The sequence below is a fragment of the Pan troglodytes genome, chromosome 16 (genome assembly GCF_028858775.2).
Source record: "Pan troglodytes isolate AG18354 chromosome 16, NHGRI_mPanTro3-v2.0_pri, whole genome shotgun sequence".
NCBI classification, from domain to species: Eukaryota; Metazoa; Chordata; class Mammalia; order Primates; family Hominidae; genus Pan; species Pan troglodytes.
Window position 1 is genome coordinate 80,907,061 of NC_072414.2, and position 17,994 is coordinate 80,925,054.

The 17,994-nt window shown below is 43.7% G+C and overlaps 1 protein-coding gene and 1 non-coding gene across 3 annotated transcripts in view; both read left to right on the forward strand.

The window, feature by feature from the left end:
• Positions 1 to 17,994, forward strand: part of ABHD2 (abhydrolase domain containing 2, acylglycerol lipase) — a 113,853-nt gene that overhangs the window by 19,644 nt on the left and 76,215 nt on the right. For both annotated transcript variants that reach the window (XM_063794024.1, NM_001280039.1), the window contains 2 exon segments: positions 5,692 to 5,791; positions 8,265 to 8,464. In XM_063794024.1, coding sequence (XP_063650094.1) covers positions 8,271 to 8,464 — 194 coding nt within the window. In that variant the 5' untranslated portion in view covers positions 5,692 to 5,791; positions 8,265 to 8,270.
• Positions 12,757 to 12,818, forward strand: LOC112205655 (U7 small nuclear RNA). The gene has a single exon (XR_002939753.2). It is a non-coding gene; the product is annotated as a U7 small nuclear RNA (small nuclear RNA).

A 17,994-nucleotide genomic window follows, 5' to 3' on the forward strand; every position in this document is an offset into this window, starting at 1 on the left:
AGGAAGTGGCAAACGGTCCCTTCAGCCACTAAGGACAGGAGCGTGGAACTCCTGAGTCATGAGAGGTAATTTGGGCATATTCTCTCACCATTCTAGAAGCTAGAAGTTTGAAAACAGGTTTTACAAGGTTGGTTCCTTCCTTAGGCTCTGAAGGCAAGACTATTCCCTGCCTGTCTCCTCTTCTGATGGTTGCCAGCCATCCTTGGCATTGCTTGCTGTAGATATGTGGCTCCAGTCTCCACTTCCATCTTCACGTGGCCTCCTCCCCTCTGTATCTGTGTCTTTGTATCCAGATTTCACTTCTTCCAAGGACACCAGTCATGGGGTTAGGACTCCCTCCAACGAGTACGACCCCATCTTAACTTGATTACATTTGCAAAGACCCAATTCCAAATACCGTCACATTCACTGGTTTCAGATGGACATGAATTTTGTGGGGAGGATCCCTATTCAACTTGCTACACCAGATAATGGGTTTCCTTTGTTTGGGATCTCTCTGCTCTGTTTGTTCGTGCTTTCCGCACTGTAAGTTGTGTCCCGTCAGTGAATATTGGTGTTCCAAGGCTGAAAGCATCACGATCCCATGCAGGTGGAATGAATATGATGAAATTATTGGCACAGCTGAAAGAAAATATATAACTGTTTAATTTATTTGAAGAAAGAACAAAGGCCCTGAGGGTTGTTAGTTCTTAAGAATTTTACTGTGTAATCATCTATGAAGTAGGCTGGAAAATGGCCGTTTTCTGTTACAAAGTACAGCGATAGTTTTTTCCTGTTCCCTTTAGCCGAGGACCGCAATTCTATCCCTAGAATCTCAGACATTTCTAGCTGAAAGAGACCTTTGGCATCATCTACTTCTAATCTAACCTTCTCATTTTACAGATGGGGCCTTTAGGGCCCAAAAAGGTTAAGTGCCTTGATTCAAGGTCATCAGCCAGGAAAGGGCAGAGCAGACACTAGGACCCAGGTCTCAGAGCCCCCAGACTGGAGCTTTTCCCAGTGCAGTGGCAGTTTCTCACTCTATCTGTGCCTCCATCTGAAAATAATGCTTTTAGCCAGGGAGAGCAGAAAGAGGCGTGGGAGACACAGCTCAGGCCTTCACCTCTGGTGGAAATACCAGTCAAGCTTGTCTTAGAGACCAGGGGCAACACTGGGAGTTCCTTTGGTGACTAGATGTTGGGCATTTGGCAGCACCTTGGTTTCCTTTGTTAATGCAGACTATAAATGGAATTCTGACTACCATTTACAGCACCTAAATCCCATTCATAAAATGGCAGGGAAGGTGTGGGCTAGCCGACAGAGAAGGGATTGCCACAGGGACACAGGAAGCCCAGCCCATCATGAAGGTGGAGCTGGGTTTGGGGTGGGGGTAGGGAGACGCTTCCTTTTCATCTGCGACATACCCAGCCCTCCAGCTGTTCTCTGTGACTTCTTTTCCCTATCTAGGCTGCCTGATGTTCATTTTAACTGGATTTCACCTGCCTGGAAAGTGGGGAGGGCCACACAAAATAATACAATGGAATCAGAGTTTGCTGTATCTAGAACAAGTTCAGAATATTAATACATAATGACAAGTCAGACTTGGGAAAAAAGAATACCATAAAACAAAATGCAGCAAGATAAAGTGAATGTGAAAATTTTTCTTCTAAAATTACTTATCTCCTCATTTAATACCTATGTATATGCACGTACATGCACACACTCATACTTACACATGCTTCTACATTTTATACAGTTGTTTCTGTATATCCTTGGGGAAATAGTTCCAGTTCCCCTGCAGATACCAAACCCACAGATGATCAAGTCTGATATAAAATGGCATAGTATTTGCATATAACCTATGCATATCCTCCTATATACATTAAATCATCTCTAGATTACTTATAATACCTATTATAAAGTAAATGATGTAAATAATTTAAATACTGTATTGCTTTTATTTAAATTTTTCTTTTTATATTATCTTTTCTCTTATTTTCTTTTTTTTTATTTTTTAAGACGGACTCTCACTCTGTTGCCCAGGCTGGAGTGTGGTAGTGTGGCAACCTCCGCCTCTCAGGTTCAAGTGATTCTCCTGCCTCAGCCTGGGATTACAGGCACGTGCCACCATACCTGGCTAATTTTTTTGTATTTTTGGTAGAGATGGGGTCTCCCCATATTGGCCAGGCTCATCTTGAACTCCTGGTCTCAAGTGATCCACCCGCCTCGGCCTGCAAAGTGCTAGGATTACAGGCGTGAGCCCCTGCACCCGGCCTTATTGTCTTTTTTTTCCAAAATTTTCATCTGTGGTTGGTTGAACCTGCAGTTAAGGAGGAACAACTGTACTTCATTCACTAAGGCTGGGTTCTAGATCTAGCTGCTCCATGAGGACTTCCTTGCTTAATTTTTTTTTTCTGGACTGATTTTTATCTAAGCTTCTAAAGTACAGATAGCCTTAACATAAATTTCTTTTCTCCCTGGTTAAAATGAGAATTTACTTAACTGCCAACCTTCACAGTGCTAGGTGCACAGGAGGTAGTCAGGTACTTAATTAAGCCTGCTGAAACTCCAGGGAGTATCCCCAGGGACATGCAGAACTGACCTGTACCTCAGGACTTCAGGTTGAAACCTTGGATCGAGGCTGTGTAGTTGGACCACAATAATTATAAATCTCTCATAGAATTGCCTTCCCTGAATTGAATTGAATTCTAAAACCTTGGCATTTTTTTGAGGGTTGAGGAAATTAATTCTCTACTGCATTTGCTATTTAAAAAAAGTTGTGGGAGGACATTGTCTGTCACATCACTCAAGGTCCCCTTACATAAAGTCCCACATTTTTAAAAAATAATTCTGTGCCAGATAAGCCCTGTTTCCACTGAGTATCTCTTATGCCACTGGGCGTAAGAGCACAATATATGTTAGCTCTCTTTCCATTTTGGAAACCATAGGTCTAACTGGGTTTCCCTTTTCCCCCTGACAGTCAGAAAGCTCAGATAAATTAATTAAAGCATAATCACATGCATTAAAGCTTTATCACATACATAATTGTTGTGTATGTTGACATACATATTTTCCTTTCCAGTGTTTTAAAATTTCTCCTTAGATTTTCTTAGTTGCTATTTTAAAGCTTTGTTCTAATAATAAAAATGTTTGTAGTCATTATGAATTTTGGGAAATAGAAAAAAAAAAGTCGCCAATACTCTTATAACCCAGTGATTTTAGCATTCATAAAGATTTGAATATATAATTTTCCTTCTATATCTTTAGAAATTGCCAAGTAAAACAGTCTAGAAGTCATAGTGGCTTCAACTGCTCATTCTCTCATGTAAAAGAAGTCCTGAGATAGGCAGTCTAGATCTGATATGGTGCCTCCATTAAGTTGTCAGGAATTCAGATTTCTGTCTCTCTGCCCTGCTGTCATCTTAATGGGGCTCCTAGAGAGACTTCAAGGTCACTTCATGGCCCAAGAGGGCTGTTAAGAGTTGCAGCCATGTTTTCTGCATTCCAGGGACACAAGAAGGGAAAAGGGCAGACAAAGGGTGAACTCCCTGCCCTCTAAGGAGCTTTCCCAAAAATTAGATCTACCCCTCCAGAGCTGACCAGAATTTAGTTACATGGACTCACCTAGCTAAGGGAAGCCGGGGTAGGTAGTTTTTTTTCGGCTGGGCACATTTCCCAGGTTTCTGCTACTAAGGATGAAGGGGACGTTACTATCAGAAAGCAGTCACCAGTCTTACACATTTCCATATCTTTCCCTATGCATATAGATTCAGTAAGGGTGTTTTCTTGAAGCTGTCTCAAATAGTTTGTGGAAAGAGTTAAGGTATAAATAAACCTCAATGAAAATATCAATAAATAAAAGGCACTACATCTTGTTATCCTATCAGCGTTGCCACTCTGCCTTTCCATCATTTTTTCTAGGGATTTTTTATTTATATATATATATAGATAGATTGTATATTTTTCAAATATTCAGTCAACACAGACCTTTTCAGGGCTAGAAGGGACCTTAGATGCTTTTCTCCAAAGGTTGCATATTCAGATGCTTACGGGGACCATTCAGGTACCATAAATTATTAAAGCGGGCCAGGGATCAGTGTTGAGGTCCCCACTAATAGGCAGTGGTGGGGACTGTGGCCACCTGGAGAGAGCTTGCTGGGTCTGAAGAGGGCAGCCCTGCTCAGCTCTGTCCATTGTTGCCGTGTGAGAATGCTGGCCCTGTGTTGCCAAATCTTCTGATTTTATTTCCAAGAGAAACCAGAAATCTAGATTTTTATCTGAAATCTCCTGGTGTTAATAATATGGCAATGAATAAATTAATTTTTTTTAAATGCCAGCTGAATGCAACACTGCCTGCCCCATGGGCTGCCAGTTTAGGATCTTTGATCTGGTCCATGCCCTGTTTTTCATTTGGCAGCCAAGCCTGTGGGGTCAGGTGGCCTGTGATGTGGCTGAAGACTTTGCTCTTCCGGCCCCACCTCACCACAGCCTGGTCCTCTATGACTAATTTGTCTCAGAATAGGGACAGATAATAATTGGAAGCTGGGCAAGACTGTTCTAAAGGTTAATTGATTCTTTCCTTCAGCGGGCTTTGTTTTTCTTCTGAGGTCATTTTGGTGTGGTAGAATCAGAAAAAAAAATTGGGCTTGAATCCTAGCTCTGCTGTTTACAGCTGTCTGACTTTGGGCAAGCCTCTGGTGTCTCGTGTGTGTCTCCTGCACCATCCATTTTCTTGCTTGCCTCTCTTTCTTTCTCTACTTGCCTTCAAGTAGCACAGCATGGTGATGAAGAGGAGGATCTCTTGGGCCAGTTATGAAAGCTGGCTTTTCTACCCACCAGCTGTATGACACTGGGCAAGTAACTTAAACTTTCTATGTCTCAGTTACCTTGTCTATAAAATGGGGTAATAATAGCATCTACCTCATAGGGTACAGGAAGGATTAAATGAGCTACCATATGTCAAGTTTGAAGAACAGAGCTTAGCACGTACATAGTGCTGCATAAACATTGGCTGTTTCCCCCATGTTCTCTCTTTTGCTTCTGCTGCTTTGGAAGCCATAGATCTTTTAGCAGCTTCTTGCAGTAGGCTCAGCTCAGGTCCCCCATCTGACAGCAAGCACTTTTAGCCTCTGGCGCTTCTCAGCAGCCAGCCTCTGGCCACGGTCTGAACTCAGACCCTACAAGCAATGCAATCCCCTACCTTTTGCTTTTGGCCCTGTTCTGTTTCTGGTACTTTGTTTTTGAGCCCATCTGTGCCCTATTACTTTTCTCAGCTCATATTTTTTTCTGTCCCTGCTGTATGTTTGGAAGAGAACAAATAAGTCGACTGGCTGTGCTGTCTCGATCTCAAGCCTTGCTAAGTTATTTCATTGGTCACACAGAGATGTTACCTGTCCTGTTAGGCATTTCTGGAGATTATGTTGTGAGATAAAGGTTCAAAGCAGTGTGAATTGGCTTTAGCCAGAATTAGGAACACAGCAGAAAACTTGTCCTAGAAACCAGAGAGAGCCTGTCAGTCTTGGTGGATTCACAAAGCCTTCCCGCAGCAGGCTTGTTAAAAAGGCCAAACATTCAAGAGTGTGGCATACATGTTAATTAACAAAATTGTCTTTTCCCTAAAGACTTTAAATGCAGAGGAACTTGACCGTGCTTACGTTTCAATTAAACTGCTTCTTTTTCGTTCTTTAAAACATTACCTTCCAATCTTTTTAGCTTTTAGGTTTGTTTGAATAAGAGATCTGACCTGACCGGCCCAACTGTACAACTCTTCAAGGAAAATTCGTATTTGCAGTGGGAAGAATAAGTAACATTGGTATGTATTGCTGAGACTCTTATTTTTGTTTCTCCTCCCCTTATGTTAGGAAGCAGTGAATAGAAGTGGGAAGGGAAGGACTTACTTGTTTAATTCAACAAGTCCACCCCAAACCAACAAGGAAACTGGTAGAAACTACTTGCTGCATTACCCTGTTCTGTTTCCAACAAAGGTGATGAGGAAGAACTTCTAGTTCAGTTCTGTATTACCAGCATATAGTCAGAGAATTTCTGGTGGATTTTAGTTTTGGTCCTCTACTAGAATGTGGAGACTTAAAAGCCTATATTAACAAGCTGCATCATCTTGGACATTTGTTTAGCCTTCGTTTGGCATCCGTGGCAGGGTTTGGACAAGGTGAGGAATGGCAGCCACAGGTTAAACCTATTGGGCATCTTAATGCAGTGCTATGTACTTTTTTAGGCCACAGACCTTTTTTAGAGAATCTGATTAAAGCTGCGAACCCTCTGCCCAGAAAACTGCTCATGTGCACAAACTTTCACATGATTTCAGGGGGTTCTTAGACTGTAGGATCCCACAGGGAACCCACAGACCCCAAGTTAAGGATCCTTGTTTTAGGGGTTTATAGATAGCTTTCAGGGGATATGACCCCAGGAGTGAGGAGAAGTGTCACCAGAAGTTAAGTTGTTTTTTTTTTTTTTTTTGAGACGGAGTTTCGCTCTTATCCCCAGGCTGGAGTGCAGTGGTGTGATCTTGGCTCACTGCAACCTATGCTTTCCGGGTTCAAGTGATCCTCCTGCCTCAGACTCCCAAGTAGCTGGGATTACAGGCATGTGCCACCACGCCCGGCAAATTTTTGTATTTTTGGTAGAGACAGGATTTCACCATGTTGGCCAGGGCTGGTCTCGAACTCCTGAGCTCAAGTGATCCACCCACTTTGGCCTCCCAAAGTGCATGATTACAGGCATGAGCCATGGTGCCCAGCCCAGAAGTTAAGTTTTAGGAAAACTGTCTCCTCACAGAAGTTCAGTGTAGCTGAGTTTATATTCATGGTCTAGCCTTGATTTGAAATTGTGTCAGGTAAGTTTTTAAAAATCCTTGTCTTGCCCTGATGGTGGAAGACTAGTTACGGAGCTGTGATCTTTTACTTCCATTCATTACTGAATTAGGAATCCCTGCCAGAGATTTTCTGCCAAAGTGACCTCGAGTTTAGAAAAGGGTTTCTGAGTCCTCTCTGGACTTACTGTAGGTCTTAGGAAAGTTCAGTCGGTTATACCCCAAACGCAGTTGGTGGAGATTGTTTTGTTCTGCCTATCCTGTCTCTAGCACTGGCTACCAGAGCTCTCATGATGACTGTTGTTAGCAGAGGCTACTTGAAACCATTCCAGGGGAAGCTGTTGCCATAGCTACCTTGGCTATGAGAGTTACCATTTTCTCTTTTTCGTTAGCTTGTGATTTCCCTGATTTTTAAGGTTAACAGCTGATGTTCTGTTTTTCTGCCGAGCAGCAAGGAAAATACTGGATTTTTGTTGCTGTTGCTTTTGTCATTGCTTATGTTTGGTTTTATATGTTTGGAGGTGTGTGTGTGTGTGTGTGTGTGTGTGTGTGTGTTGTATATAAGGTAAAGTTACTTCAAAAGAGAAATATTGGGAGAGCTTGGGAAAGGCCAGATAAGCATATACATTTTCTGTATTCCAATTTTAGATTTTGACCTAGTGGTCAATTTGGTTTACTTTTAACCTAATTTTGGACTAATGGCTACAGTCAGGTAGCCTCCGCAGGGGGAAAAAACAAAACAAAACAAAACAAACTAGCCGAGCTCTATTTCATTCCTGAAACCCTTAGGAGCCAGGATCGCTGCGACCTGGGCTGAGTCTGACCCAGACTCCAGCACTGGGGAGCCTGTGGGGAGCAGATGGCTGAGTCAGGCTGAGGTTGCTTTATCTCAGCCTGCTCTGCAAATAAAGGGGTGAAGCCAGCAGCAGTACAACCACACCTGGTGGCACCAGCAGTCCTTTCCGGGTTTCTGTTCAAGGCTGTAAACACAACATTTAACACACACCTGGGGCACCAGGTGCAGGTTAAGCCTACAGAGAGGAAAAAAAACAAAAGGATGACCTGTTAACAAAAATCCGTGTTTTTTTGGAAGTGCTACCCCTAGTCCTGCAGCCACCTCTTTGATTGATCTTATTTTTCCCCCTCCGATAAAGGACACTATTCTTAGCATTTTTCAATTTTCTGATTTGCTCATCTTAGAAATGCTTGTGAAATTATAAAAAGAAAACACAGTACCCAGTTTATCCATGCTCAGACTGTTTGTGATTTGGATTATGGCCAGTTGATTAGTAGCTGTAAGATGCTGGTGGCGTCTGCCTGTCAGGAGCCTGTGGAAACATCTGAATTGTGACACACCGTCACTGGCAGTATCTCTTAGCCCACCATGCGTCTGTAGGGTGGTGGGCACCACCCGTCCTCGCTGTGCTTGTAAACTTAGACCTGTGCCTCTGCTCCCCAGATCAAGATGAATGCCATGCTGGAGACCCCCGAACTCCCAGCCGTGTTTGATGGAGTGAAGCTGGCTGCAGTGGCTGCTGTGCTGTACGTGATCGTCCGGTGTTTGAACCTGAAGAGCCCCACAGCCCCACCTGACCTCTACTTCCAGGACTCGGGGCTCTCACGCTTTCTGCTCAAGTCCTGTCCTCTTCTGACCAAAGAGTGAGTAGACCTCATGCCCTCTGTATGCTCAGCCGCTGATGTATTTGGCTTTGTGTGATGTTCAAAGAAGAATCTTCTCCCATCGTGTCCTTAAGGCATCAATGGGATATGGCGTCACTGGTGTTAAAATAGCCACAGTCTGATTGCAGTCTAGTGTTTGAATCCTGGAGGGTAGGAGAGAATCAGATCTCTGTTGCCTGAAACATTCCTTCCTCCACAGTGTGATGTCATTATCCATGACAGGGACTTTGCAGAAAATAGTAGTCATTTTTAGGCAGATATGGAAAAGTTGGACAATATTCTAGTCCTTTAACGAATGCTTTGTTGCCAGTTCTAGGATGGAGAAACTATCCTCACCCAAAATAATTAATAAGCAAAAAAGCACAGATCCATTAGTTGAGTACTCTCCATCTGCCTTGTTGAAAAATGTACCAAGCATTAGCTAAGAGAATGCACTTAAAGAGAGTGCTTTGTCTGAGTGAACCAGGTTTCCCTATAGAAGCCCAGATCTGTATTTTTTTTTAGATAGAGTCTTGCTCAGTCACTCAGGCTGGAGTACAGTGGCATGATCTCGACTCACTGCAACCTCCACCTCCTGGGTTCAAGCGATTCTGGTGTCTCAGCCTCTGGAGTAGCTGGAATTACAGGTGTGCTCCACCATGCCCGGCTAATTTTTGTATTTTTAGTAGAGACGGGGTTTCGCCATGTTGGCCAGGCTGGTCTTGAACTCCTGACCTCAAGTGATCTGCCTGCCTCGGCCTCCCAAAGTGCTGGGATTACAGGCATGAGCCACTGCACCTTCCTCCAGATCTGTATTTTGGAGGCAGCAGGGGCGGGCTCTGCTTCTGATAGAGGAAACTGTAGTTGTAAAATGAAGGGAATCTGCACTCTGTGTCACACATACTGTTTTCAAGAGATGCAGTGTTCACTTTTTCCCTATAGATGTCTTCTGAATGACTGTGTCTTCCTCCAGGGCTCAGGCCAAGCCTCGTGCACAGTGGGTCTGAATTCCCCACTCCTTTTGTCATGCTGCTTCACTCGCTTTGTGCTTCTTCAAGCTTACTCCATTCTGCCTGTGCCTTCTCAGGCTGCAGCTACTCAGAGAGATGTCTTCCTCAAGTGTGTCCGTTCAGCACATGACTAATGCAGTTGCTAAGACCCAATGGTGGTAGAAGCTCTTCCCTGCATCCTGATACCACCTCTCATCACCTCTTTTGGCTGTTGGGGACACTGGGTAAATGATTCTCTTCTAAGAGCAGACAAATGGGCAATGAACATCTGAGAGTTTGGGCCCCTGCTTTGTGTAGTTGTCTAGTTAACTTTCACATGCTGTTGGCCAAGGGTGAACAGCTACTATTATGGGCTTTAGGTGTTTTGGGTGTACATGTGCGGTATTCTTATGCAGTTTTCTCATAGTTGTGACAGTGATGTCATGACCCCAAGTCAAGAGAGATATTGCATAATAGTGGTGGACACTATAATTGTCATCATATTGAATTTGGAACTGCCCCTGCTGAGGGGACTTTTTATTACAGTAGCCTCCACAGCCAGGCACAAGAGCAAGGACATGGTGTTCTTATATGCAATGTTTGCAGTTAAAAATCAGCTCTGTAAAGGGTGTGCATGGTATATGTTTTGAAAATCATCCAGTATTTGTCATAGTCGTATTTTGAATGTTTCTTTTTTTCTTTCTTTCTTTCTTTTTTTTTTTTTTTGAGACAGAATCTCACTCTGTCACCCGGGCTGGAGTGCAGTAGCATGATCTCAGCTCACCTTAACCTCTGCTTCCCAGGTTCAAGCAATTCTCCTACCTTAGCCTCCCCAGTAGCTGGGACTACGTGCCACCACACCCAGCTAATTTTTGTATTTTTTGGTAGAGACGGGGTTTCACCATGTTGGCCAGGCTGGTCTTGAACTCCTGACCTCAGGTAATCTGCCAGCCTCAAAAGTGCTGGGATTACAAGCATGAGCCGTGGCGCTCGGCCTGAATTTTTTTTAATACTTAATTTAGACCAATAACTTCGACTGGTACTGAAATTTGCACTCACTTTCAGCTTACAGTTTGGGTAGGACTGCTAGACCCAGTTCTTTTGTCATCTCATTTTTAGAGAGCTCTTGAAAACCAAAGTATTTAAAACCCTGCAAGTTTCTGTGCAGATGAGTGCAAATTTCCACCCAGCATTGGTTCCTGAGTAATTAGAGGGAGGAAGCCATGCAAAAGCTGCTATTGCCCAGGCTCCAGAAAAACATCATGTAAGGTTTGATTCCATACTAATTGTTCAAAGTGTAAAAGAAAGCTGACTGTGGCAGTTTTTACCTCCTTTTCTTTTTTTGCCTTTTAAAAATAATCCAGAGACATTAAGCCCAACAGTTTCTCTTTGCTTTTTTCCCTCTCTAGCACATTTTCTTGATGAGTCTAAGGTGTGACCTCTACTGAAATGGCTCCCACCCACCTCCTCCTATGGAAGTGCATCCCCAGCCCCATCTCCTTGGACCTCGTGGCTGTGTTTAGAAAATTAGCATCAGCCTGAGCCAGGGGCATCAGCATGGAGCCCCCTGGTCATTGGCTGATTGCCACCCTCTCTCCTGGTGAAGCCCGAACTAGGGAGGGGTGGAGGTCAGCCTAGGTCAAAGGCAAACCTGATGATTGTTTATGACTTAGCTATGGTTTGAAGGTGTATGTGAAGGGACAAATTCTCCAGAACCAATTTCCTTCCAAAGCCTCTCCCTTTGATGATAGGACCAGCCCTCTTAGAGCATGTTGGAGCATTACTTAAGCAGCTAAATTCTAAACACCCGAGCAATCTGACTTGAACATGACAAATGACAAAAGGGCAAAAGGATTCACTTTATTGCCCCTCCATCCTTCAACTCACCTCTTATTTCTGATTTAGATTCTAATTTTAGGAATCACTGTATCCTGTGTTCATGTCTCATATCACCAAAATGTTTTCACATTACCACTCTCTTTTGTCCGCGTTACTACTGCATTTGAAATTTGTTGAGTACCTTTCATAGACGTTATGCCATTCAGTCTTACCAGCCTTAAGGTTGGATTCATTTTTCCTTTCATTTTAGGGATGAGGAAACTGGGAGTAGCAGAGAGGGAAACTGAACTCAAACTGGAGTGTGACACCAGGTTGGCTGCCTTCCTGTCTCTGGGGAAGTGAACAGGGACTTTTCTTGGGTACAAGTGAGAGAATTGAGGCAGAGGCCAGCCCCTGCTGATGGCAGTCCCTGGGTGACCTTTGATTCCCATCTGACCCTCTTTCTGTTTCTGTCACTCCACTGGAAGCTACTGTCCCCCATAGTCTTTTTCTGTGTCACATGACTGTAACAACCTCCCATGTGTTGAAAGCTAAGGGCAGGAAACACGTCTGTTATGAGGGAAAGTGCTTCTCCTGGGACTTTGAAGATTTTTTTCCTACAAGGAAGCCTGTCTGCAGCCTTCACAAGCACTCGCCTAGGCTGGAAAGTTCTGTTAACTGATTTACAACAAGCTGTGAATATTAGTCAGTAATCCTGACCGCGGGTAGCTGGTTATGATGACATGCGTGGAATCAGGACGTGTCTTCTTACTGTTCTGGTATAGAAAAAAAGTTGATGAAAGGTGAACATCGAAAGCATGCTCGAGGAGCAGGGATTACTGTTTTCCCCCTCAGCATTAAAGTCAATTTGAAAATCTGTTTTAAGATGGTTTACCCAAAGATACATTATAAATTAATCTTTTAATGTCTGGAGGAAAACTTTGCTTCAGTGGGATGTTATGTCTCCTGTTCTCTTAGAAACAGATCAATATTTACCTAGTGATTCATTTTTTGTTCTCATGAAGTGTTTACTTTTAGTGAAACAAGCAGACGCCCAGTTCGGAATTATGACAAAAATCTAGATAGTCATACAAATCTTTTTTTCTCAATAAAAACTTTAATGCATATTCATTTTTTTAAACGGAAAAGGTAGAGCACACAAAAATTATCTATAAATGTTATAGCTCTTTTTTTTTTCTTTTTTGAGACAGAGTCTCACTCTGTTGCCTAGGCTGGAGTACAGTGGCGCGATCTCAAATCTCGGTTCACTGCAACTTCTGCCTCACGGGTTCAAGTGATTCTCCTACCTCAGCCTCCTGAGTAGCTGGGATTACAGGCGCATGCCACCACACCCAGCTAATTTTTGTATTTTTAGTAGAGATGGGGTTTCACCCTGTTGGTCAGGCTGGTCTTGAACTCTTGACCTCGTGATCCACCCGCCTCGGCCTTCCAAAGTGCTGCGATTACAGGCGTGAGCCACCACACTGGCCCTATAGCTCTTTTGGAATTTGTCTAACAGGTTTTTCAGTTTTTACCAGAAAACCTCCCACATGAAAAAAAAATTATAATTCTACCCAGAGATAATGCACTATTAATACGTGGGCAATCATCCCTGTGGTTTTCCTTCTCCTTATACTTGCCCCCACAAAATCACGGTGATAGATATTGTTTAGTAACCTGCTTTCACCAAACCATGATGAACGTTGCCATGAACATTCACCCATGCTGCTACCTGTCTACTCACGTTTGACATTTTTATAGCTTCAGAATTCTGTCATTCATTCAAATTTCCTGATGGCTGCTGGCAACAGTTGGGCAGAGAAAGAGCTTTGAATTGAAATTTGAACTAGGATGCAAACCTAGGTCTTCTACCTCTAAACTGGCCACAGAACCCTGGATAAAATGATAGCCCCTCTGGTCCTTGGTTTCCTTCTATGTAAAATGAAATAGGTGTGTCTCCCATGGTGCCCTTCAGCACGGACATCTTCTGATTCTGGTACCCTTGCTTTGTTAGCAAACATCAGAGTGGTCTTTTTAGGGGAAGGACCCTGGGAGAGGGTCCCTGACTGCAGGGTAAAGAGACTGGTTTTCTTGTGTGCTTGTCTTCTTCTAACTATTCCCAGCCCCCGTACTCCTGGACAGGCTGGCACTGTCTCCCTTTGGCTTTTTTTTTTAAGTACTTTTTAAAGCTATCATTTACATACAGTAAAATATACAAATCTTAAGTATACAGCTCAGGGGCTTTGTGTATGTATTCAGCCGTGTAACTACCAGTCCCTTGGGTGTTTACAAAAGTGTACTATGACCTCCCTGCCTCTGACCTACCCATCTGTCATAATACTACTCGAGTTGGCTTCCTCAAGCAGGCCAGCAGCCGAGGCATGAACCTACCTGTCCAGCCTCATTACTCACAGCATTCTCTCATTGCCTGTGAAGTACCTGACCTTTGGGCTGTTGTTTCCCCACTATCCCAGATCCCCTCTTTTTTCTCAGCACCAAAATGCCTCTTATCCTATAAGAAAACTTAAATAGCATCAATTCTGCTTTTAAGAGACAGAGTCTCACTCTGTTGCCCAGGCTGGAGTGCAGTAGCGCAATCGTAACTCACCGTAACCTCAAACTCCTGAGCTCAAGCTATCCTCCTGCCTGTCTCCCAAGTAGCTGGGACTACAGGTGGGCACCACGACACCCAGCTAATTTTTAAAAATTTTTTTATAGAGACAGAGCCCCATTATGTTGCCCAGTCTGGTCTCAAACTCCTGGCCTTAAGCCATCCTTCCACCTTGGCCTCCCAAAGCGCTGGGATTTCAGGTGGGATCCCCTGTGTCCTGCCTTAAATAGCATCAGTTCTGAGATACTATTCTCTAACTTGCCGCCCTACTCCTCTTTAGCCAGAATGAGCCCTTCTTCCATCTTCCTACCATGTTTCCCCAACATATAACTTCTGTGTCCGTTTAAAATGTTCCATCTTGTTTTATGAGAATTTGTGTCTCTTTTCTTTATCACTGGAATATATACCCCAAATCAAGAGCCGCATACTTGGGGAGACAGAACAGGATTCCTGGTGGTTCCAAATCTCAAGTACAATGCCATTCTGTATCTTGTTTTCCATAAACAGGTGTAAGTGAACGATGTTCTCATTTTGGCAGACGCCATGTGTGCCTGCCCAGGAGAAACAAACTGCACTGTATCCGGCTTGTTCAGTGGTGCTCTAGGGAATCAGGTGTACCTTCAGCTCTGACAGAGCTTTGTTGATCTGGGAAGGCTCTACCCTGTTTCTGGAAGAAGATGGATTGCTTATGGTCTTAAATTAAGGCAGGACAACCCCAGGCATATGCATAATGGCAGTTCACAGCCTCCACCCTTCCCTCTGGGCCTGGCTGAAGTTTTCATCACCAGGTCCCGGTTGGGAAGTAGAGACAGGCAGCAGGTGCCCTGTCTCTGGAAGCCTGCTATTAAAATGTACATACTGCCCTGTGGGAAGCCAGGCTGCTGCTTTTTCACTCGTTAGCAAGCTTGCCAGTATGGGCTGTCTTATAGCTAAAGATGAAGGCATTTAGGAGGAGTGTGATGGAGGACTTGGCTAATAGGCCGAAAAACAGAGAGTTGAGTTGTCTTCACTGGATCCAAGAGACATCTAGAAGCCCCTGCAGAGTCCAGAGAAGGGAGGCAGTATGATGAAAACCACAGCCACATGTATGTGGGTACTTTCTTCCCCAGAGATGCAAAGGTAATCGCTTTCTTCTGCAACCAGCTGCCACCTGTATTAAAAAGAACTGGACATTATTGTTCTCTGTGGATTTGAGAGACACCTGAAACTTAGGGGTGAGGGGCATACCCACTAACACCAAGCCAAAAATTACAGTTGGCTCTCCTATGCCATGGTGCCCTCTCTGGACGTGTCCACCTGGAAGCTGCTTCAGGTAGTCATAAGAGAATGGGAGGAGCCCTGTGGCCCTTCCATAGACCATAATGGATTCATCTCCGGTGGTTTTCCCTTTTTCTCTTCACTCACCGGAGTACAAGCTCCAAACGAAAATCCAATTGGAATGCTGTTCTCATCATAATGTGTCCAAACCTTTAGTTTCCTGCCGATTAGTCATCCATCAGTCTTGGTTAGTGAGCATTTGAGGATCTACTTCTCTGAGACTCATCGTGGGGAGGCATTTTTAAAAGATCAGTTTTTCAAGCTTTTTAATTACGGAAATTTTCTAGAGGCACTTTTTAAAAATCAGTTTCCTCACAAATGTGCTTCCTAGTTATTTCTCTTTTTTTTCTCCTTTCTTTCTTTTTTTTTTTTTTTTTTTTTTTTTTTGAGACAATGTCTCACTCTATTACCCAGGTTGGAGTACAATGGCACAATCATGGCTCATTGTAGCCTCAACCTGCTGGGCTCAAGAGATCCTCCCATCTCAGCCTCACAAGTGTCTGGAACCAAAGGTCCACACCACCATGGCTGGCTAATTTTTAAAAATATATTTGTAAAGACAGGGTCTCACCTGTGTCACCATGTTGTACAAGCTGGTCTTAAACCCCTGGGCTAGCGATCCTCCAGCCTCAGCCTACCAAAGTGCTGGGGTTACAGGTGTGAGCCACCACACCCAGCCCCTAATTATTTCTAATAAAGCAGAGCAAATCTACTTTTGATTTTTCTCTCGAACAGTACCAACTCCCTCTCTATTGCTGTTGTACATACTTCTTAACAGTAAATATCCATTTTTCTTTTATCTGCCCCAAATAAGAGCTCAGTTCTGTGTGTACGAACACTATATTTGTCATAGATATGCAAAATATGCTATTTTTGTCCTAGTGTACCAAGGAAGTATTAAATAATTAGAAGTACACTACAGAAAAGCACTCATTCCAATCTCTCTGATAGTGCAATATATGGAGTTATTTTCTGGATCTAAAGAGCATGGGACTCCATATATGAAACGGCCACTTCTTCCATTTTCTTTTCTGCCTCCTTGTTATAAAGCTGTTTCTTTGCAGAGGCAGTACCAATGCAGAGGCTGGGGTTAGGAGCTTTGAGATGGACAGTTGGTGTTTTCTCAATCTTAAAGCATCAGGCAAATGCAACTTCACACACTCTCTTCCAGTCAGATTGCCACCCTAGGCCCCTCCTAGGTAAAAAAAATTCTGGAACCAGCACAGCTTATTTATTTATAGCAAGTTAAAGCTGAAAAGAATTTCATTATCTTTGACTTAAATTTCTCTTAATTCCCTCTTGCTCACAGACATTCCACATCAGATTTAGATCCTTTCCTTCTTGGCTGAACACTAAAGCTTTGTCCTTTTCACAGGATAAATTCCTAATTGCCAAGAGCCTTAATTCCATCGACCTGATTTTATCTGTTTTAAGAGTTGTGCAGACTGGGCATGGGGGCTCATGCCTGTAATCCCAGCACTTTGGGAGGCTGAGGTGGGTGGATCATGAGGTCAAGAGATCAAGACCATCCTGGCTAACATGGTGAAACCCCATTTCTACTAAAAATACAAAAATTAGGGCTGGGCACGGTGGCTAACACCTGTAATCCCAGCACTTTGGGAGGCCAAGGCAGGCGGATCACCTGAGGTCAGGAGTTCGAGACCAGCCTGGCCAACATGGTGAAACCCAGTCTCTACTAAAAATACAACAGTTAGCCGGGCATGGTGGCAGGTGCCTGTAATCCCAGCTAATCGGGAGGCTGAGGCAGGAGAATTGCTTGAACCCAGGAGGTGGAGGTTGCAGTGAGCTGAGATCGTGCCATTGCACTCCAGCCTCGGGGACAAGAGTGAGACTTTGTCTCAAAAAAAAAAAAAAACCAGTTAGTTGGGCATGGTGGCACATGCCTGTAGTCCCAGCTACTGAGGAGGCTGAGGCAGAAGAATCACTTGAACCTGTGAGGCAGAGGTTGCAGTGAGCCAACATTGCGCCACTGCACTCCAGCCTGGCGACAGAGGGAGACTCCATGTCAAAAAAAAAAAAAAGAGTTGTGCAAATATTTCTTTGGATATTTCTGGTAAACTATTAACAAGTGATTGGCAGAACTGTAGTGTTCCGATGTGCTTATTTTGTAGCCACCAGACCTTCAGAGCATATTCACCTGCAAACTTATATTGTTAGAAAATACCTGAAAAATGGAAGACTCAAAATCATCTTGATTGAGGCTAAATATTAAGGGCTAGCCTCAATAAGTCAAACTTTTAGGCAATTTCATCTTAAAATTGCTCATGTTTCTGGTGAAATAGCCCAAACCAAAACTGTCAAAGTAAGAAAGTTAAACTGCTGACTCTGGGACACTCTTTTATTACTTGGCTGACCAAACATTCCAGTTTGCTCAGGACTGGGGCATGGGACTGTCAGTACTAATACCGGGGAATTCCAGGGCAAACAGGGATAAGTTGTTCACCCTCTCGACTACTCACTATCTTGGATGTTGCCTGCCTGCCCTGTCTCTGCTGTAGCAGGTCATTTATGCAAGGGGCCAGCCACATCAGGAAGAAAAGTGCCGCCATCTTTGAGGTCTCCTATATTGAATCAAGATCACCAAGTCTGAGTCTGCTGCAGAATTCGTCCACCTTCTCTAACCTAGATACAGATTGTAGCTTCTTCTTAGAGACTTTATGCCTTCTTATAGGAATTGCCGAAGCCTGAAAGATCTAAAAAAAGGTTCGGAATCCAAAATAGTCAAGACTCCCGTGATTTAGTTCAGATGGAAAAAGGCTCATCCTTTATGTGCC